Below are 23,062 nucleotides of genomic sequence, written 5' to 3' on the forward strand. Positions count from 1 at the left end.
TTTATTTTGCAGCCATAGTTTTCACCTTGACCTTATACACTTGAGTCGTATCTCTAGCTTTGGAATAGGTCTGCTGAATCGCATCTCATATGTCCTTGGCAGTAGCCAAAAACATGCATGTGTTACTTATTTCTGGAATCATGAAATTTCACAACCATGCCATGATCATAGAGTCTTCTTCATCCCATGCTTCAAACTTAGGATCTCCTGATTTAGAACCTGTACCCGTGAGATAACTAATTTTTTTCTTTCCTTTCAACACTGTACGAATGAGTTGAGACCACTTAAGGTAGTTCTTTCCATCTAACCTGTAGGAGGCTTGAATACTTTGCAATTCTCCTGGTTGTTGAAGTCAGATTACCTCTTCGGATTGGGCTGTAATAGTAGTCTCTCCGATTTCTGACATCTTGAACGATAGTGAGTCAATGATGATGTCGATCGAAAATAGAAATGATGGTGATGACTGCGGTAGAAAGAAAACAGAAGCGATTGATTGGCAATGAAGGCCACAAAGCTTCACAAGATACTTGATAATTAAGGCCAAAAAACAAAGAATCTTAGAAAAGAGCCTAAAGCTCTGATACCATGTCGAAATTTGAAAAGAAAAATTGTATTTCAATTGGAATATTATAGCAGAATATATACAACAACCATAGCATCCAAAAATATAAATTACTAAATCAGATCCCATGATTTATGGGACATCCTAACAAAATAGGATTATTAAATCAGATCCCATGATTTATGAGACACCCTAACAGAATATGAACCTTAGCTATATAGAATTAATTCTAAGGATACAATCTATTACCAAAAGAATTTTTTAAAATAGCTAACTAACCATACATGATTTTTTCACAATATATAATAAGCAATTATTTTGTTTACCGCTATCATCCCTACTTAAAGTAAGGTTTTGATAGAGTAACCATTTGAAGAAACAATAAATCTCTTTAAAAAAAATATAGTGGTGGTAATATTGTTTGCATGTGCAATCAAGGAGGCTTTAAAAATGAGATAAGGAGATTCTTGAGGATGTAAAGACAAATTTATTAGCTAAAAAGTACAATATCCATGATAAGTAGGCAAGGCATATTAGGGCACAAACTGGCATTAATATGCAAATGGGGATGAGAACCTTTAAGTTAATGATAGTACAATGAACTATGAATGCAAATGATAGTGGCGGTGGTGTACATGAAATGCAATAATGCTAATTAACAAGGTCTACCAATAGATAAGTTGGTTGGCTAGACATGTGATGTCGTGACAAGAATTTAGATCTAGGAGAGCAAAGTAAAGAGAGAATACAAAAGGATAGTAATTCAAGTGATCCTGCTTATAGCCAACATCAATAGGGCCCCTCGGCATCTCTACCTGGACCAATCTCGTCTGGAGCAAGCAAACCAATGATTTCACTTCTGTCTGCTCTAAACTAATTAGATTTATTAATTCCTCTTCTGGACTAACTGCTTTCTCTGCTTTTGGTACCTCTGGACTTGGGACTTATACCAAGATGATCGAAAGAAGTCGAACTAAATGTGAAAGAGTACAGAAGTGAAAAGAAATACGGATATCAATTCTTTAATTAATATTACTACTACTAAAAGGACAAAGCAAAGCAGATAATCCCCTAAGCCCTAAAAGCTCTAAAATGCATATAAATATTTATGTATGCTTACATACATATAGGGACAAAGCAACCTCTTTGACCCTATAATGGATGTTCATCCTTGACTTGAAGGCTATTGCATATGTCTTGATCATTCTTTCATTATTATATAATATATATTTTTATTAAATAATGAAATTGATCCAATTTCAAGTATCTTTTTCTCATCAATTCTGATTAGATTTTTTTTCTTGTAATTCATTAAAATTACATTTCATATGTTGCTCTTATTTTGCTTATTTCCAAGCTCTCATTTTTTTTAAAAAAAAATTGTTACACAAAATCAAATTTCCCTCATCAATCAATACTATATCTATTCTTTCTTTGATAAATCAACTACTAATATAATATTTGCAAATAGTGTACACCTTTTCATACATCTTCCTAATTTAATATTAATTTGGTTTATGTATAACACAAATAACATAATCATGGACATAATATTACTAACTATAATTAAACTTAAATATTATCTGCTAGTCCCAAATAAACAAGAGTATTAGTTTAAAAATTTCAAATATTATCATTTAGAAATATCAAACCTTAGTTTTATTAGGCTGCAACTTAGGGTTATCTTATGGTAAATCAACTTGATGTTCAAAATGATCAGAAAACAAGTTGCAACAACTGAAATATCTTAATTTAAAAAAATAATTTTTCTTCTATCCATCTCAATAAAAGCCTTAGCACCATACCTTATGTAATCATCTCCCTCCTCTCTAATGCCCATGTTAACTTTACCTCCTATTAGATTTTCCTAGCCATGCTCTATCGGACCTTCCCCAATCTCTCTCTATTTGACTAGATCTCCCTCATCCATGCCTCTAGATCTCCCCATAGCCTTCCATACCCATCTTATATTCTCCTTTCCCAAATCGATTGGTAAAGGAGAAGAGAAGCGGGATACCGAGCATCAAAATATTAGTCAACAAATTTATCTATCTAGCCAACTACTAAAAATATCGCCATACTTGTAAGGACAAGCTAGCAATATAAAAGAACCCCATGATTTTTTTTTTATTTTTGTTCTTTTATGATCATTTTTTGAAGAAAAGGAAGCATCGAATAATTTTATTGAGTAGAATATTTACCTAGAGACATTTACAAGTGAAATTGAGAATTTAAGTTGCTAATTAAGTACAACAAGGAAAGCAAAGTAAAAAACAAACAACTATAGTTTAATCCTTATACTTAAAGGACTGAAACAACTAAGCACTGATCCAAGTAGGATCTTTATAAAATGGTAAAAGGGGATCTCTAAATAATGATATTCAAAAACAGCTAAGATTAATGAAAGAAGAGAATTTTTATCAAAAAAATAAATAACGTGAGACTTCATACAATAGATATATTCAAAATGTAGCATTCCTTCAGCTTCAAGAGGATTTGTAAATTGAGCAATGTGATACATAGGATAAGCATCATGCCAAAGGCACTAGCATGTCCCAAAAACTTGAATGATTATCAATAATTTTTTTCGACGTGAATATGTTCCTAAAATTGAAAGCATTAAAAAATTATTTGCAAAATAATTGAGGTGGGGCACTTCCTTTTCGAAAAGATCCTAGCATTTCTTTCTTGCCATACCTCTCAGTATATGGCTATCATAAGCTGATCTGTTTGGTGTCCAGCAGCAAGTTAAAATCCTGACTTCCTCCAATTTATCCATAGATTGTGCAAATTATTAGGCCAACATCTAATCCCAAGCTGCTTTTTAATATCAGACCATATGTTTCTCATGTAAGGGCATCTAATAAGAATGTGATTAATGGACTCCACCCATGCACCATAAAGTACACATCCAAAACTCACTTGCCATCCTTTCTTTGCAAGAATTTTACATGTATGTAGTTTGTTCTATAGAGCTAACCAAAGAAAATCTTTCACTTTCTCCAATATTAGTGAATTTCAGATGACTTTATGAGACAAACAAACTAAACCTCTAATACTAATGAAGCCATAGTAAAAACTGATAAAGAAGTTACTATGAGAAGTAAGCTTTCTATATCGGACTGGCAAGAATCTATGTAAGTTTCACATACGCAAGACTATTTTTGCAAAACCTTCGATTGTTTTGTTTGTTATTTTATGATCATTAAAGGTAGCTATCGACGAGAACAGCAACAAAAATTCTAATTAGACCATGAGATTAATCTCAAAGTATCCATTTTTTAGAATTTAAGATATAATATAAGTAAATATTGTATGACATGACAATTTGCTTCTATCTAAAATGTAATATTTGCTTATATTATATTTCAAAATGTCATGCAATGTTAATCCTTTCTCCCACTATCCTTAAAGTTCTAGCACAGTCCCACAACAGAATGACAACGATTGTTTGATCCAATAAGGATGAGCTTAAATGGAAAACTTAAATCTATCAATTTCTTTATTTCCCAAAATCTCTTCTACCTCCCCCAACACCCATACACCCTCCACACTAATGCTAGATGTCAAGTGTCTGCCATACTATGGTTCTCTTTAACCTCTCCTTCCTCACCCCATCCTTCCCTCTACATCTCTCCTTCCCTCTTCCATTTCACCTTCTCATCCTACACTTCTTCCTCCCTCTACTACTTCCTATCATCTCTATGCAAATAGAAGATAGATCTTTATAAATAGAGCTACAAGCAATTCAAGTTGCATCATTTTTGGAATTCAGCACAGCTCCATCTATAGGGCTCTAAAGAACTTCTAACAATAAATGACAAGTTTGTGGCATCAAGTCATTTGGTTAATTTGAGATTGTTAAAGCCTTGCTATATACTTCTACTAAAAAAAAAATGCTGCATATAGATCATCATGCATGAACATAAATTCTGAATTATCAATTTACAAAGGTCAGTAAAAAACTACTATTACTTTCTATAACCTAGTAGTAGTACTTCCAGTCTAGGTTTACATGATCCTTTTCTATCTCATCTTTTATTTTTCTTTTTGTCCTCTCTCTACTTGTCAATATGAAAAGATTGGTAATAAGATAGAATACACTCATATAATTTTTTTCTTCCATATCCCATAGGTCTTCTAGTTCTTTAGCCTATCCTATTACTGAGTATTCCATGATCCTAGCAAATTAAGCAGCACCCTTGATAGCTATGAGATGACTACATGAAACTGTTCTATTAGTTTTGTAATTAAAGAGAAAGAGTAACAAAATTTTTTCTTTTATGGATATCGTCAACTAAATTTTAGCTTTCCATATGGATGGAAGAAAATTTGAGCACTCTCTATCTCTCTCTCTTTCTGTGCACCACTAATGTCATTTATCAAGGAGAGAACACATGGTATGCTTTATCATTTTCATCTCCTTTCTCTCAAACTTCATGAAATGTAAAAGCTCTATTAGCTTTAGCACAACCATGTCATGCAATATTTGCTTATGTTACATTTGATCAATATCATTCATCATTGAGACGACACATAGGATGCATGCAATTTTAAGTTCACTTTTGTATTTGCATTTTATCATTTCGTCTTCCTTCCCAACCAAGTTGCTCTCATGAGTATGCATGAGTTTACCAAAATATGCTTACCTTTTTTAGGTTAGAAACTAAAGTATCATAGCATATTGAAGTAAATAGATACATACATATGTACCTACTTGATTATACCATTTGAAATTACTGCAAAACATTCACACTCTAAGCCATATCAATTAGAGCATAAACATAGGGTTATAGTCCTTATTCCTACTACCATATTGTTCGTGCAATTGGCCTACTAAGAATTGGAGCTACTAAAGAATTACAAAAAGGAAAATACTAGGTTGATTTATAGGTACCACATGCAGATCATAGTCAACAATTAATTGACATAGTGATTTAGATTATATATTTTTTAGTCTATGTGCTATAGCACATGAAGATGCATCTCTATCTTCTCTATTAGCTTATGCCTTTTTTTTTATTGAGTATAGAACCCATGACTTTAAGCTTTTTGAGGGCTTCCATCCGCTCTAAGTATCAATAGGATTTGTTCTACTCATCTTTGGAGGAAATATGTTTGGCAGTCTTATTTTATCATTGATCATAGTATTCTTGTATTCTCTCTCTCTTTAAAATCTCTTTTTATTTTTGTGTGTATCCCATTGTGGCTGGTGTTTTATTGACTCTAACTATTTTGGTCATATATAGTTTGAGAAAGACATAAAAGTATATACTAATAGAATATCTATTTTATATCATCATGAGACCCCTCAATTAAGTTGATGCAAGATAAAATGCTTAGTTTTATAGTTATTTGATCTTGGACCCTCTTACACAATAAGTATTATGATTAAAGGTGTTAAGGGATCAGTTAACACGACTAGACATTATGAAAAATTAGAAAGAATATCATAGATGCATAGAAAATTACATTAGAATAAGTTCAAAGGCTAGTGCACTCTTTATTGCGACAAGTCATCCATGCAGTCTCTAAACCTCTCAAAGGTTTAATAAGGGAAAAGCATAAGATGATGCTTGACTCAAGTGTCCAATAAGCATAAGCTTTGCAAATGAGTCAATAATAAGTTAAGATGCAGTCTAATGCATGTTAGTCACAAAGATAGCAGTATCATAATTATTATAAATCGAATTTGAAGGTCAAACCACTTCCAAGACATATATGAGTCTTAAGAAATCATCCCTATACATATTCATCATGTACTCAATTTTGATCATTGAAAAAATAATAAAGCTTCACTTTTAGTAGGTGCAGTTTTGTTCTCTTTATGCATGGAAGATTCTATATGATCTTGATAGATTCTGAGGAATGGCATTGTGGTAGTTGATGAAGTCATTAATCATGGTGAATCTTGAAGGTATTAATTGGAAGAGCCCTTGGTGATAATGAGACCCTCTTGCTAGCAAAACAAGAAGTTACTAGCGATCCCTTTTCTCTAATTTAGTTTGTCACCAAAATCTCTATCTTTAGTTTTCAAACTAACAATTACTTTCAAATTATAGTCTTAAGTTTTATTTCTTTTGTATGACTTGCTTAGCCTTTTGCTGATAACTTTAAAGCTTACACAAGGCCCTGTAATCTCTGTTAGAGTAGTTTTACTTGAGTTTGAAAATCAGAGGAACATAATTGATACATCATTTTTTTCTTGATTTATCATTCTTTTACCTTTTGTCTCTAGTAATGCATCATTCTCTATTTTAACATCTAATTTAATTGATATATCAATATTTTCTATCATCTCTAGTCATGTGATGTTGTGATTGCTTTCAATATCACATATTGTTAACTTTCCTTCCATATGACGTGACATTACAAGTGTGGTTGTCATTTTTCTTCAAAAAATGGTTATCTTTGAAATGATAAGCTTTTCTTATATGCTCAAATCATTTGTGATTTTAGGATTGCATCTTTCCACTATGCTTACAATCTTTCTCCATCCATCATTGCCTATGTTTTTGATATTGGACCCATAGCTTTCATTTGGAACCACAAACAGCAAGATATTATGGCCTCCTATAGGTGGAGTATGGTACATCAGTGCTCAGTGTGTATGAGGTTAGATGGCTAAAAGAACACTTTCAGAAGCTATATCATTAATAACAAAGTTTCGTAGCTATATATATATAAGAAGTGTCTCATGCGACCAAGATCAATTATATAATGTTCTTATATCATAATCTTCATGAATTTCTGTGCCATAACTAAATTAGTATTACTAAAGAGAAGATCATCAACATTTGAGAAAATGATTGGATGCAATAATTACTTGCTTAAGCTTCTTTTATACAATTTTGGTAGAAATATTTAAGAATCTCACCAATCTATTCATGAGGAGCTTGCTTCAAGCCAAATAATGCCTTATCGCATTGATATTTTGTCCTCTTTTTGGTTTATGACATGAACTTTTGGTTGTTCAACATAAACTCTCTCTTCTACTTCATCGATTAGGAATGCTACTTTTACATCTAATTTGAAGGTTTGCAATTCCAATTTAGTATCTAGAACAAGACTACTATCTTTTATCTACATGACAACAACTAGTTCAAATGTTATATTGAAGTTTATCCTATTGCTAAGAAGCCTTTTGCAAGTAAGCAAGCCTTTGTGCATTTTGATGGAGCTATCTGTGTACTCAATTTTGTAAATCTTGATCACATCCTTTCCTTTTGGCAACTCCTTGAGCTCCAAGTTGATTCTTATCAATTGTTATCATTTGTTCATTTAGTGCCTTTAGCCATATATCGTTTCTTAATTGATTCTTGAAGTTTCTATATTCATATGTAAACAATGCAAGCTAAGATTTTTAGATTTCACTAAAGAAGAATCCCAGTGTTCTTGGATGGCTTAATGATATCATATACTTTTGACATATTTGAAAAACTATCTTTCGAATTCTATATTACCAATTCATCAATAATAACCTTTTTTGGAAATCAAAAGTTCATTTACTTCTGGTTTAAGAAGACAATAATCTTCCGATTCATTAGCTATTTAATAAAGATGTGTTTTCTATTTTTTCATCAATTTCTCTCTATTTTGTGATAGAATAGCACATAAACTATGCATTGAAAGATTTATTTAAGATTTATTTTTGTATCATTTTTTAAATGAAGTTGAATTGTACCATCTTTGTAGGAGATTGCTTCAAGATGAAAACTGTAACTTTAAAGATTGTCGAACATCTGTTAGAAAGTTAGTATAGTTTGAGCCATCTCTACTATAGTATCATTCTGTATTTCACTATACTATTTTGAGAATGGTTGTGGCAAATCATCAGATATCTCTTGATATCCTTCTCTTTGCAATAATTCAAAAAATGATGCGGAGGCAAATATGCCTCAACTAGTTATTGGAATCTTCATTTAGTGTCTGTTTTGTCTTTCAATATACATGCCTTGAATTGCAAGACAATAGCAAAGGTTTGTATCATTTTCTTAAGTAATCCCTCAACATTTTTGATATAATCATTAATAAAGAGAAGAAATTTTTTTTTTTGAATAAAAAATGAGATTGGTATCAACATATATTAAATTCTAATTATGCAGATCAAGTTGTCCATACCATTCTAATATAGCCCTCATATATTTGCTTTTTTTTTATTGATCACTCAATAAGTGTATTATCCTTTTTTAACATTTTTAGTATTTAAGTGGTCATATCTTAAGTGAAATTGGCATGACTTATCAATTTTTTTCTTCCTTCTTGAAGGGAAGAATTTGATTTAAAGACATATCAAGAAGGATTTTTTTTTAATCAGTATGATTTTTAACTTTTCGATTCTTTTTTTTTTGTCAAAAATTTTGCATTCATTATCATCATAGTTCACCAATTATACATTTTTTAGTACCTATAAACTTAAACAAAGATTTGAGATAATGTAGGGTGATAAAGAACATCATAAACAAATCTTTTTCATCCTACCTTTTATGGATGCTTATGACCCATTTTTGAGCAACTTACTACAACTTTCCATCTCTCCAAGCTTCACTTGAAGAGAAACACTTCATTTAGCCAAACAAAATGTTTTCGATTTCCTATACAAGGTTGCAACATCCATAGTCCAAATGCCAAGTGTTTTTTGATTCTTGTTTCATATTCATTTAGGAATAAAATTGTTAATAGGCATCATCTTCTTTGTCTAAAGTTTGCATCATTTTTTTCTTTTCATCTTTATGCCAACAATCTCTTCTAAGATAATACAGAAATCTATATTCAATGCATTTATAATGACAATTTGTAGATTAGTATGTTTTTTTCTTCAAAATAAGGTATTGAAAATTAAAATTAGCACTTCTTTGGTTGGATTGTCCTCTTCTTCCTTTTTTATGCTAAGCTTCAAGATGTCCTACTCTCATCTTACTCTTCTTTGTTGTTCCTTTCTTAGAGATGGGTCCCTTCCATTTTTATTGATTGTTTTCTCAATATTGATCTTGGACTAGAATATGTGTTGTTCATTAATTTTAAATAGCCCCATTTGCTCAAACAATGCTAGTCTAAACAAATCGTCAACTCTTTAATTGCAGCATCAAATAGCAAGTAGAATTTTCTTTTCTAAAATTGGAAATTATCTCTATATCTTCATCCTTGATTGACAAAGTGACTATGGAGGAAAAAAATCCTAAATTGACTCTCTCTTTCATTGCCAAATTACCAAATGCACTCCTTAAAATTTGTAGCTCGTTGGAAATTTCCTCATCAAAAAAGCCTTAAAACCCCTTATGCAAAATTTTCCTTGCATCTTTTGATTTAGTCACATCTAGTAATTTAGAAAAAAACACTTCTAATTGCCCCTTGCATGAGAAATAGTGTTGTTGTGCCTCTCTCTTTCTATTTCTTTTACTTTGCAATGCTTGAGTCCATGTTGCTAGCACTTCTTAATTTGATAATTCTTCATTTCTTCCTCATCTGAATGTTCTAAAAATTATGGCTCTCCCAATCAAATCTAGGAGTTAAATTTTGAAAATAATTGATATTGTTGCTAGTCTTTGTGTCCATAGAGCAATTTTATGTAAATCTAGGACTAGTTGGGAGATTAAGAAACAAGTGGACACAAAAAAAAAAAAGAGAAAATCTGAGAGACCTAGGGTAAAAGGTGATAGGGATGGGGAATATCTTTGATGCCACCATTAATCTCGTTTGCAAAAGAAACACAAGAGGCAACATGCAAAATAGATAAACTTTATTAGCATGGAAGTGTACATTTGATGAAAGTTTAACATGTTCTATTATAAGTATATTTATAAGGATATTTACAGGAACTTATGAGGGAGATGCAAGAGATAAGGTTCATTGGGCTTTTTCTTGATTGCAATGCATGCCATGCATGGTTGTAATCCCCTCTATTTATAGAAACATTTATGAACTCAAGACTTCCTTCCACTACACTTACCTCTCAATTTTTGCTTGATACTTCTATCAAATATATAATGTGGTGACTTTTTTACTTTTTTGAGAACATGGTGGTTATTCACCACCACTCAAGTTGATAATTGAGACCTCTTAGTTGGAGAAGAAGGTACCAATCAGCTGAGGTAAAGGTTATCCTTTAAAATCTTCGACTACTTTCAAATCATCAAAAGATAGGCACATGCAATTTTGTGACTTCAATTTTCTATATCATGCAGCTTTGTGAAGCTACCAAGGAAATGTATATGCCTCATTGTTCTTGAGAGCGTTAAGGAACTAGACCTTTTGTGTAATGTGAAGCACCCACAACAGACTGGCCATATTAATATTAGCTGGACACAGACATGTAATTATTTCATGGACATATTTCCGACATCTCAATCTCTCATTCTTTTTTTCTTATCTTTTGCCTTCTTTTGAACTCTACCAAAAATTAGCCTTTCACTAAGGAATATCGCTAAGGGATCTATCCCTCAAAAAATTACTAAGGGATTAGAAAGAGATTTTCAAGAGATGTTAAGTTGCATTCAAAACTTAGTTTCACTGAGTAATCATTAAGTGATTTATGAGAAATTTACTGCCCTCAATAAATTCCTTGAAAATCCCTCGATAATCTGTAAGGGATCAGCGAGTGATTACTTCATTAATTTTTACTGAGGGATTTGTAAGGAAAGTTTTGTCCATCGGAGATTTATCAAGGGATGAATCCCTAGGTGCTAATAAGATATTTTTGAAAACAAAAAAATTATATTAGAGAGGGATTTTTTCTTAGAAATCTTTTAGTGATATTGAAATCTAGTACCAATACTATAAGAATTAAGAGTATTAGTGGCAATATAATAGTGATGACATAAAAAATTGAGGCATTTAATCCACTATCATAATATGGATTCATATAAGACATAGATTAAATGAGGCATTTAACCCTTTGCTAAAGAAATCCAATGATCCGATTAGGAAGAGAGGAAAAGGTACAAAAATTGATAAAAGCAAAATTTTTACATCCTCTTTAATTTCATTATTTATTTAAAATTGAGTTACATAATTATATTTATAAGGATAAGATATGTCCTTACTCAAGCTTGGTCGGATTCATCTTCCCAATTTTAATATGGCTAATTTTTTTAAAATAGATATGACTAGTAGAAATAAACTTATAAAAATTAAAATTTTATAAATAATAGATTTCAACTTCTATATGAAATTTGCCTTCATCACTCCATTTGATTCTTTTTAGATTAGGAGATATATTGATGCAGCATTAGCAAATAAGAATAAGAATCACTACTAGAAATATGGGCTTCACTGACAGAATTTTCTAATAAACATGGTCCATCAAAAATTTTTGATGGATCATTGATAGATCATCATCAAAAAAGGAACAACAAAATAAAATTAACATGTCTCAAAATCTTTGATAAATTTTTGATGGATTATTTGTCAGAAATAATTTCATCAAAAAATCCATTAAAAATATTTTTTTAAAAAAGAATTTTGAAAAAATATTATAAATATTTATGATCAATTTAGTGATAAATTATTTATCAGTAATATTTTTGACAGAAATTTTCATTAGAAGCATAACTTCAATAATTTTTGAATTATTGGAATAGTTGTTCTGATGGAAAGGTGGTCAGAAATATTTTAATAAATAGAAATAGATTTTGTGATAGATAATCTATCAAAAATTGGCATTACAAGTTTGAAAAGGCATAACTTCAATAATTTTTAAATTATTGGAATAGTTGTTCTGACAGAAAGTGGTCAAAAATATTTTAACAAATAGAAATAGATTTTGTGATAGATAATCCATCAAAAATTGGCATTACAAGTTTGAAAAAAATAATTTATAATAGGTGGATGGGAAGATTTAAATTACAAATCCTTGGATAGTCCATTACTACCTTAGCCACTAGAGCCTAGCCAAGTTTTATTTATATCATGATTGACAAAATATTACCATTTAAATCCTTACATATAAATCCAACTCAAAATCCTTATCCATTGACTAAGCTTTCTTGTTCAGTCGCCGCATCGAGTGGAGGGTTAGGGACCTAGGGTTCATCATCGAAGATGAAGGGCGGTGTTGTCGAAGGCGAAGGGCGGTCTCCATTGCCACTCTTCGAGACACCTTTGGTTCACTCTCTCTCACTTTGGCTCTTCATAATCACCATCATCGGTCTCCATCGTAAGATCTTCTCTATCTCCTTGGAGGAGGAAGGGAGAACCTTTCTGCTGGCATATTCTACCCATAAAAGAAATCAATCTATTCCAAGAGATTAGAAATGTATTACTCTTGGCATAGATTCTCCATGGATGCATTTGTTGGGCTCTGGGAGTTCTTGAAGCTTTCTGCTACTTTTGGTGTCATGCTATGGTTAGCCTTCTATGCTCACACTTTGGGAGAATAGCACCTGCAAAGTCTGAAGTTATATCTTGATCGATGGCTTGTATGATACCTCATTGAGCCTAAAACTTATAAACTCCAACATTACTTGCAATATTAGAATATGAAATAATTGATTAAGAAGTATGAGATTGCCAATTTATAAATCCAGGCTTGGGCCTAGCCCAAACCCGTTTGGGCTAGCTTTAAAAGAATGTGGAACAAGAAATCGAGAGAGAGAAATTTGCATTGGCCAAATAAGGAGCAAGGTGGGATACCATCGACAACGAGCTCATTGAAGTGCTTCTCGAGGTGAGTCAATTGGCAGCCCCATCGATCTTGGTAAGTGATAGCAGCCACTTCAGCTCCTGTAATATCTGTCGGATTTGAAATAATATGCTTTATAACATCGATGAATCAACGATCCAATGGATTGAGTTGTACTATTTCTCCAATTTTCAAGCCAACAACTTCACTAAGTTCAATGATCTTTCTATATCATTAATCTATAATGGCCAAAATGGTCCATATTGAGTATGATAATCCTTTTGGATCATAAATCTATTTGAAATATGCTTAATCTATTTCTATCATATTTAAGCCGACCTGCTTAACATGTTTAAATCCATTAAACCTGTTTAAAATCTTTTAACATGTTTAACATGTGTATCCTAATTTGATCTATTTAATAAATAGATTATATGGATCGGATTAGATTATCTGTTTAATGAACCAATTAGTTTCAAGTCAAAATTTTTATTTTTATTAATCTAAATAGATTGAGTTAGGATTGATAAATTTTTGATTGAATCCATATCTAATCCGACTCAATCTGATTGTCAATTTATCTTAGCAGTAGCCAAGATGGATTAGACATAGATTTCAAATCTAAAATTTTGCTTGCCGCCTAGCCAATCCGCTCAAAAAAAGAACCATCTCGATCAAAAAAAAAAATCCTGAAATACGAAATTTCTCCCCTCATCCTAGCACCAAACCCCAGCCATCGTCTAAGCTTCCCTATGCAGCCGCTCCAAGCCTTCCACTTGGTTGGGACTCCTGAGGATGGAAAACATGGAGGAAAAATGAGAGAAAACATAGGAAAAGTCAACAAAAATGAAGGAAAGACAAAAAAAAAATTTAGGATAAGACCTTTCCCCACATAAATGATCATTTTTTTTTCTTTTTTGTTTCTTTTTCTTTTCATTTCATTGTCTTTGTCAGAGATTTGTGGGAAAGGAGAGCACTTGAGAGAGATTAAAGGGGTTTTTAGGTTCTGATTGAGTTTTTTTCTCAAGTACATGGGATTTTGTGGGAGTTGTGGCGGTGTGAGTTGGTTCCTTGAGGTTTCGAGAGCTTAATCTTGGTAGAAGCATGATATTTTGTAGAGTTTGAGGATTTTTGATCGAAAAGATTCTTCTGTGGCTACAAAATTTTCAATGGGCATTCCATCTTCGCCATGCTTACTATGGTCAAGGGCATCGGTGCCTCGTCTGTCCACATGTCATGTGGACCCCAAGGTCGGATCCCTCACTGCCCCTCCTCTACTTCCTTTGTTGGCTCATTAAGTCTTGGGCGTTCTCTTGCCTCCTACTCTCTCCCCTTCTTGCTTTCTATTAATTCAATAATTAAGGAGACTAAGGAGCTGTTTTTGTCTTCTGGAAGGTACTTCTGAAGAAACCCCATCAAATTTGCCCTACCTTTCAACTAATTTAACCCAGATTTTTGGTCCTATTCTACTACTAAAAATTTAGTGGATTCTATAACTGTAGTTCTTGCAATATATACAAATTTTTAGCTATGTTCTAATTTCTTATAGGTATTGAATTTTTATAGGTAATGAAATGTTGGCGATGGCTAAAGGTGGTGGCTTTGATCTTCTTACTTTTAGTTTCGGAAGGGAGAGGTCATTTTCACATGTTTTCCTTGATCAAGATTCGATTTTGAGGATGGTAGTATATGTTATTTTTGCATTTTATGCTGCTTTGAAGTGGTTTCCACACACATCATGAGCATTGAAAGCATATTGTTAATTTGTTTTGCTACTGTGAGGGTACTCCTACTCTTTTATTTCCCCCCTAGTATTCTAAGAGAATGCAAATGAAATGGTGGAGATCTGAAAATAGAAAATTCAGCTAAAAGAAAGACTCATGTAGTGAGATGCTCCTTTGGGAGTGATTCTTGTAATTATTCGTGAGAACCGACTTACTATGATGCTTGGTTTTGATTGTGAAAATGTTCCAAAAGTTTTAGGTATCTCCTGGGAGATACATTCATGATGGTTTTTAGCCTCCCTCCATGTTGATAGCTTAATATCATCTTGTCTGGCATTGGCAAATTAAATTGCTTGTTAGTTTTTATATCCTAATTAAATGATTCTGGTCTATTATTCATTATAAGATGTTTTAAAAAAAAGGAAGGGATATCAATATGTTATGTGTACTCCTTTTGTATTTGTATTGATTTGGATTGGATATGATGGACTAAAAAAGAAAGTGAAGAATGCAAAAATAATATAGAAGAAATGTAAAATGAAAATAGATATCTTGGTTTTATTATAAGTTGATGAGAAACAAAGAAAAGAAATTCACTACAATATCCATCCTTCATTTTTTTAATGCTGTTTTAAGATTGTGTTACTTATGTTTAACATCATATTGTCTGAAACACTTCAAAACCCCAGTTCATGATTTTCATAAAAAAATCATTATACTTACATGCAGGTGACTATAAATGCTCAAAAATTTTAGGATTCGCTTTTGATGTTTAATTACTTATTAGATTAGTTTGAAGAAAGTTTTTCAATAATTTCTAAAACTATTTCTCAATTTACTATAAACTGGTTTTCATAAATTGCATAATCTTGGCTTGTTGCAGCTATTCTATGCATAACATAGCATTGGGCTTTCATTTTAAGCAACTATAACAAGAAACCTTATTATTCTGAACTAGTGAATCTTAATTAACAATGAAGCTCTATTTTTCTTTTTACTGTTGTATTAATGGATGTCTTTCTCAATAATAGTTGTAAAATCCATTTTTACATTATCGTATTTGCAGTTAGCATGTGGGTAGTCTCATTTCTTTAGCTATATTTTTTTGAATCGATATGGCCTGTTTGACCTTCATACTTTCTTGATGACAGAACATGGGATCAAGCATGAGGATTGCAGCCATTTATAATCATAGTCTTGCCAAGATACTTGTGGAGTATGCTTCTGCTGTAAGTTTTGTTTTAAAAAGATTTTTAACTATAATACTGTAAAAAATTACATTCAGTAAATCTCGTGTTATATTATTTTCCAATGCTTAGAATGAAGGGTTTATTAGTCAATAAATAATTTTTGATTTTGCCCAAATTTTTTCTGAACTGGTTTTGAATAGACCATGACTTTGCCCCTATTCAAGTTCATTAAATTTTTTTTTTTCTAGGAATTTCTAATCTGCACAAGTTGGTGCATCTTGCGGGTATATATGTTAGATCTAGCTGCCCTGTTTATTTGGACGTGTGCAAATTGTAATGATATGACCACGGTCTATGGAATATGCTTTTACATTTTTTCCAATCAAATGAGCATAATTGAAAACTTTGAGTTTGGCTATTTCTCTTTCGAGATGATTATTTTTGAACGTGGGTTAACTGGTGCATACTGACATATTGATATAGGGGTTTGAGATGATAGAGCTGATTCTTGATATTCAAAACTACTTATAGGTATGTTCTAAGTTTACATTAGCTCCTCCACATATCATGTACTCATTAAGTATTTCTCTATTGTTATTGATGTTTATATTTAGTCATATATTTATGATATAATAATTTATTGTAGACATAAGAGAATAGTATGGAACCTACTATTGCAATGCTTTTTGATGGCACCTATAAGAAAAAAGGGACAGGGGAGTTCGTGGATGCCAAATTCAAGAAAATTAGCGTAGGTACTCAATTTTATATCTAAGTATATCTATACATTGATATATATTAACATATGTATATCCATAAGTATATTTATAAGTATTGAATGGTTGGGTGTTAAATTGAATTGTTGGTTCGACTTATTAACAGGTTGTGTATTTGCTATTTTGGAAAGTCATAGTTTTAAGATAAACTCTATCGAATTTTTGAGAAATATCTAATAGATTTTAGATATTCAGGTTTGTAAAATTTGGATATTACATTAATAGATAAATTATTATTGTTCAATTTGTCTTATTTTTGTGCATCGTCCATGAAATAGATGAAATATTTAATTTTTTTAAAGTCTGGAACCTTTTTAATATATGGTTGTAGGATACATATAAAGCTGTTGTTATAGAAAAGTATGGCTCAAAGATTGATCCACAATCTTCATTCGATGCTATGGTGAGGGTGGAAGCCGCAAGAGGTATTTCTAAAAATAAGATATATGGATTTGGGTTGCATGCACATTCATACAGTGTACTCGCAGAGACTCCTACATCATGCTCTACTTCTCAGTCAGACAGCCTGAATGGAGTGCGTCCAACGCCTATTCTATTGCCCAAGTGGCTATGGAGATGATGTAGGAGTATATTATAGCGATTTTAATGAACCCTCAACATAAAGAGAAATTGTAATTTTCTATTTCTAGTTATGATTTTATATCATCTGAGCAGTTATCTCCTCCACAAGAGGAAATCGAGTTAGATATCCCTTCAATCAATCCTCCACGTGATTGATGTTTGATTATAAATTTATTAGGTCTAGTCTTATATTTGATACTGGATACTAATTGAAGTTGAATTCTTCAATGTTTTGATGTGTTGCATTTGCTTATGGATTGAAATCCTGATGGATGCTCAACTTATATTTTGTGAAAGTTTTATCGAAATGTGTTTGCTCAAATATGTTGCTGTGTTGTTTTGTGCTATAAAATATTAGATTATGGCTGATATATTGAGAATTAGGATATATACAGGTCTGTTACTATATTTATAAAAGTAGTTTTCTAAGTGGAAGCTTTGCTAAGGGATTTGCAAGGAAAATAGAATGCTAGATGGAAATTTTACCAAAGGATCGTCAAGGGACTTTTTAATAAACCTTAAACCATCATCAAAAGACTGTTGAAGGTTATTACTGAGGGATTTGTGAGGGGTGACTTCCTCACAAATTATTTAACTTGTCAATTTTTAGTGAGGGATATTTCCTCGATGAATCTCTTGACAATTATCAAGGAATTTCTAAGTATATTTTGGTTAGTGAATCCTTTGAAAAATGGTCGGTTCTTGACAAATGGCCTTCAGTTTCATCAAGAGAAATTTTCTCACTGAAATTTTTTGATCCCTTGGTAATTATCAAGGGATTTCTAAGGGAGACTTTTACCAACATCACATATTCCAAGGAATGGATTTCTCTTGAAAATCTCTCGGTGGATCTTATCACCAAGGGATTTTGTCTCATGCTGAAAGACTGATTTCTGGTAGTGAAATTTCTTCTTCTATATCTTATATGATAATTACCATGTATTGAACAAATATGCCTTCTCTTTTTTTCTACTACAAAATTGTTCATGAGCACAACAAAAAAAGGTTAATTAATTTAAAAGGAAGATATCTGCATGAAAAATTTGACTGTATGACTATCAATCTTAATCGGTATTGCATAATCCTATTTAAGACTTCAGCTCAAAGGCAAGGCTGGAGCTTTCTGTGCTATATTGGTTTCACCAGAGTTGTTGACTGTAGTGACTAAAAAATATAGAATATCATGTGAAACTGGCTTAAGAATTGATTCATGCCATAACTGACATTAGGATGTCCTACTAATTTTATCAAAGTGGCCAGAAAAGATGGTTGATAACATACATATGGATCTGCCTTCCTAAAGTAAACGTGCAGAAATTATATTTCTGGTATAGACTTGATAATGGATTACATTCACTTGGATAACCATTTCCTCATATCTTAATATTTTGATAAGATGTCCTACTATGACCTTCATAACGCCCTTCAAATGGCAGATTGAGAAGGCATTTATCCCACTCCATGAGAAATATCTTTCTGATAGTTGCTACTGATGTTATAGTTCAGAGCCAAGCTACAAATTTAACACAGCTTTCTTAATAACATCAATCTGGGTTATAAGTTATATGATTATGTTCCCCAAGTTATGATCTTTCATAAAAAATATAACTAATTATTGCAGTGAAGCCTTTCCAAGCTTCTCATTATGAGACTTGGACTGTTCGCTGACAGTGCCTTAACATACATCTTTCTAGAAGATAACTAAAGTTATTATGATATTCTATATTATCTTTCTTTCATGTGTAATAAAGGAAGCACTTGCATTTTATATCTGAAGATGTAGCAAGCTTATTTCCATGGTCTTAAGTTGATCATTGACCTTCCCTTCTCTATGGTATCTCAAAGGGATGCACAGCAATAGAGCCACCCTCAATAAGATTCTGAAACAATCAAACCATATTGCACAATCATTCTAGGAACCTAAGCTTCTGCCAGGAGCAACTTCTTTGTTTTTGCATTACGTTTTTTCCAACATTTCCTAAAATTGTATCCCTCTATGGGGTCTGCGGATATCTTTTAGACAAACCATTATTTTGTAAGCATCCGAATTAAGCTGGAAGCTATTTTTTGAAAGTAATATATATATATATATATATATATATATATATATATATATATATATATATATATTCTTTGCTAGTTGTAGTTAGTATTGGTGTGTATTTTTTAATGGAAAGGGAGGCAGAAGCACCCTTATTATAATTACCCAAGCCCAGATTCTTGGAGGTACAACATCGAAGACTCCAATGAAGAACCTCCGGTTGCTACAAGGAGCAGTATGACCCTTGGGAAGGCTTCAATAATATATTTTTTTAATATAAAGGGCATTGTGAGCAAAACATGCCGCTGATTTTTTCTTTAATAGATGTAAATCTACCTTGCTTTTTCGCTTAACCTAGATTTTTCAATGTTAAAAGCATACATTCTTTATTTATTTATTTATTTATTGGATAACAAAAAAAGGCATACATTCTTTAGAAGCAAACTAGTGTCAATTGATGATCTACTGTTGCAGCACGTATATATAGCTAATTCTTCATTAATTTTTTATAAACAGCCAGCAACAAAACCTTAATTTCCTATTTTACATGCTATGGAGTGAAAGGATGCTTAGATTCCTTCTTCCAAGTAATAACTTTTGAGCACTTTCCCAATTTTGGGCATCGCCTCTGGTTAATTAACTGGACTAGTAATAAAACTTGACAAAATCATTTACAATTTTTCATGAGAGAGGGAGAGAGGGAGGGAGGGAGTCTCATCCACGTTTGCATAATTACCTAGGTCCTAATACTTGGGGATGCATCACACAAGATTCAAACCAAGACTTCTAGTTGCTAGGCAAAGAGGCATAACCACTGAGACAAATCCTAGTTCATTGGACGAATTTAAAGAACTAAGAGGTGTAAGCGGCCTAACTATACCTAATCAATTTATGGTTTTTGCAAAATGAAATTAATTTCCCCCATTCGCTTGCCCATATAATCACATCATATATCATCAACAAAAAAAGGTAAATATATAAAGATGGAAACTTTTCATTTTTAATGGATTAAACGTCTAGTAAAAGTATGATTTCACCAGCTGAAGTTATGTCCCTTGAATGGTCAGACTAGGTGGCTCTAAGATCTACTCTAAGACTAGGTAGCAAAAGCAGAAGGCACATCATCTTCTTTGCAATAGAAAGTAGCTTAAAACCCATAAACAGACTCCTTGATCCATTAAAAAAGAAGGTTGTGCAAATGTCACCATCTTTTTCTAGTTTTCAAGAAAGGTGACCTAGAGAATTATTTGTTATTCATATTACATGTATTATAATCATTTGGGTCAATTTACATAAACTTAATGTCCTAATGTATCTAATGTGTAGTTCCAAAACTAATGCTAGTTCAAGAAATCATCCTGGACAACTACAGCACCCTAAATGACCCTAAAACCCAAAAACTATTGTAGATAGTAAGTTCTCGCTTCGGATTGACTGCTATACACGATGAAGACTTTTTTTGCAAATTTATTGTACTTAAAAAATAGAAATCTAAAGATTCTTAGCCTAAATCAAGAACTTTCCAACGATGTTACAAATATTCTTCCTGACTTCAGGTGGGGTATCTTGCTCTTCAGAATTATAAGCACCTTCAACAAAGAACGATTGTTGTTCATCCCCTCTACTTAAGGTTTCATCTGCATCAAAAATATATCCGCTGAAATTGATCAAACAATATCTTTTTAGACATCTTTTTCCCTACAATAGAAATTAAGAATGTAAAACCAATGGAGAAACCCTTATCTTCTATCTTTTTCCAAATTAGACTACTATCTTATAATCACTAATGTTATACGAAAACATAGGCATCATCAAAAATAATGTTTTTTTTTCCTTGGGTACCCTAGTATCATGACTTATAGTTCTGTTTGTTAATAATTTTGGTTTTCTTTGGCCTTCTTCTTTGCTATTAAATCCACTTTTCTTTTAGAATCTTTTTTTTTTTTTTTTTGATAGCATTTACTGAAGACAGTATAGCTAGCTAGGAAAAAAAGTACTTTCTTATCAAAACTTAGGAGCATACCAAGGAAATAACCACAACATAAATAACTTGGTGCATCCAGGGAGATGTTTAGAAAAGAAGAGATGGAGTTAAAAATAACTAACCTTTCTTTCAATCTTTTCCGAGATTGTTCCGCGTTTTCAGCTCAAACTACGTACTCCACCCCTATGCCTACACTCTATGAAGGAGCGAGAGAATCAAAAAGAACGGCACCTAGGATTTAATGGTTGAGAGAAGAACCCAAGGAGAAAAAATCTTAAAAGGAAACCAAAGATTAAACCATAGTGTGTCGCCAAAATATTGGCTCGGTTAGCCTGCGACCTCTTCGCTTCTAATCTCTTCTATCCTCTCTCCTCCTTCTCTTAGGCGGAAAAGAGAGAACAATTTGAGAAAAATCCATAAACAGTTCTACTCTCTAAGCCATAGTATATGATAAATCTAGTAAAAGAGATAAAAAAAAAAGACAAAGGGCAAAGACTTATAACCCATTAAGGTATCATTTCTTGCATCAAAATAGCAGTGTGACCTACCTACAACTTCCTCAATTTCGATAGATTTCCATACCAAATATTGCACAAAAAAACCTATCCAAAAGGAAGCAAGCAGACTAATCTCCATACCCTAAACAATAAATTCGTACGAAACACTGTCGATCTAAGGTTATTAGAGGACTGTAAAAATTATAAAGGTATTACCCGACGCTGCCGAACTCATAGAGCTTTCCACGACCGGAGAAGATGATGAGGGCGACCTCGGCATCGCAAAGAATCGACAACTCATAAGCCTTCTTTAGGAGCCCATTTCTTCTCTTGGAGAAGGTCACCTGGCGGTTGATCTTGTTCTCAATCCTCTTCAGCTCCACTTTCCCCCTCCCCATTATTTTATTTCTTCTTTGCCTCTCTTTCTTTATTGCTTCACCTTCGAGGATAGGATGCTATTAATAAGGAGAGCAAAGAGACCAGCTGAGACAGAATACATATGACGGATGGGGTAAGTCCTTTTCGTTCATTAAAATTTTCTACTCTCCATGCAATGAAACCTAGCGATAAAATAGGAACATGTGAGTGTCTATGTCATTCCAATGGTCTTTGTCCCCCACCACGTCTCTCTCTCTCTCTCTCTCTCTTTCCTCCTTCTCCCCACCCCCTATCCTACACTCCGGCACTTTCTCCCTCTATTTTTTTTTTTTTTTTTTTTTCTGGGACCCCACGAACCTTTAGAACTAATGGAGTTGCAGACTGACACGCTACGTGTCGACCAACGTACCACGGTTGGCCCTCTGAACCGTGCCATATCTCGCTTCTTCTTACACGAGATCCAGGATTCCCTGCCGTCTCTCCACGCGTTCATTTTTAACTCATTAAAAACGGTGGGTCCCACGAGGATTTGTCCGTCTATTTAATAGAGCGTTTTCTCTTTCCATCCAGCTGCGTACCTCAAGAAGTCTATTCGCTGTCGCGGGAAAAACCTTAACCAGCGATATCGATATTGACCGACTCGGTCCTCGCCACTCGCAGAAATAACCGGCGTGTCCTGCAAGTTCCCGCCCGTCGCCTCTGAGATTTT

At 32.7% G+C, this 23,062-nt stretch overlaps 1 protein-coding gene across 2 annotated transcripts in view; it reads right to left on the minus strand.

Moving 5' to 3' along the window:
• LOC105054953 (agamous-like MADS-box protein MADS3) overlaps positions 1-22,477 on the minus strand; it is a 52,922-nt gene extending 30,445 nt beyond the window's left edge. The window contains exon 1 of one of the 2 annotated variants that reach the window (XM_010936617.4): positions 22,192-22,477. In XM_010936617.4, the coding sequence (XP_010934919.1) occupies positions 22,192-22,373 (182 nt within the window). In that variant the 5' untranslated portion in view covers positions 22,374-22,477. The remainder of the gene's footprint in view (positions 1-22,191) is intronic. The other variant, XM_010936616.4, reaches the window with a different exon arrangement.
• Between the last annotated feature and the right edge of the window lie 585 nt (positions 22,478-23,062).

Source organism: Elaeis guineensis, chromosome 12 (genome assembly GCF_000442705.2).
Source record: "Elaeis guineensis isolate ETL-2024a chromosome 12, EG11, whole genome shotgun sequence".
Lineage (NCBI taxonomy): Eukaryota > Viridiplantae > Streptophyta > Magnoliopsida > Arecales > Arecaceae > Elaeis > Elaeis guineensis.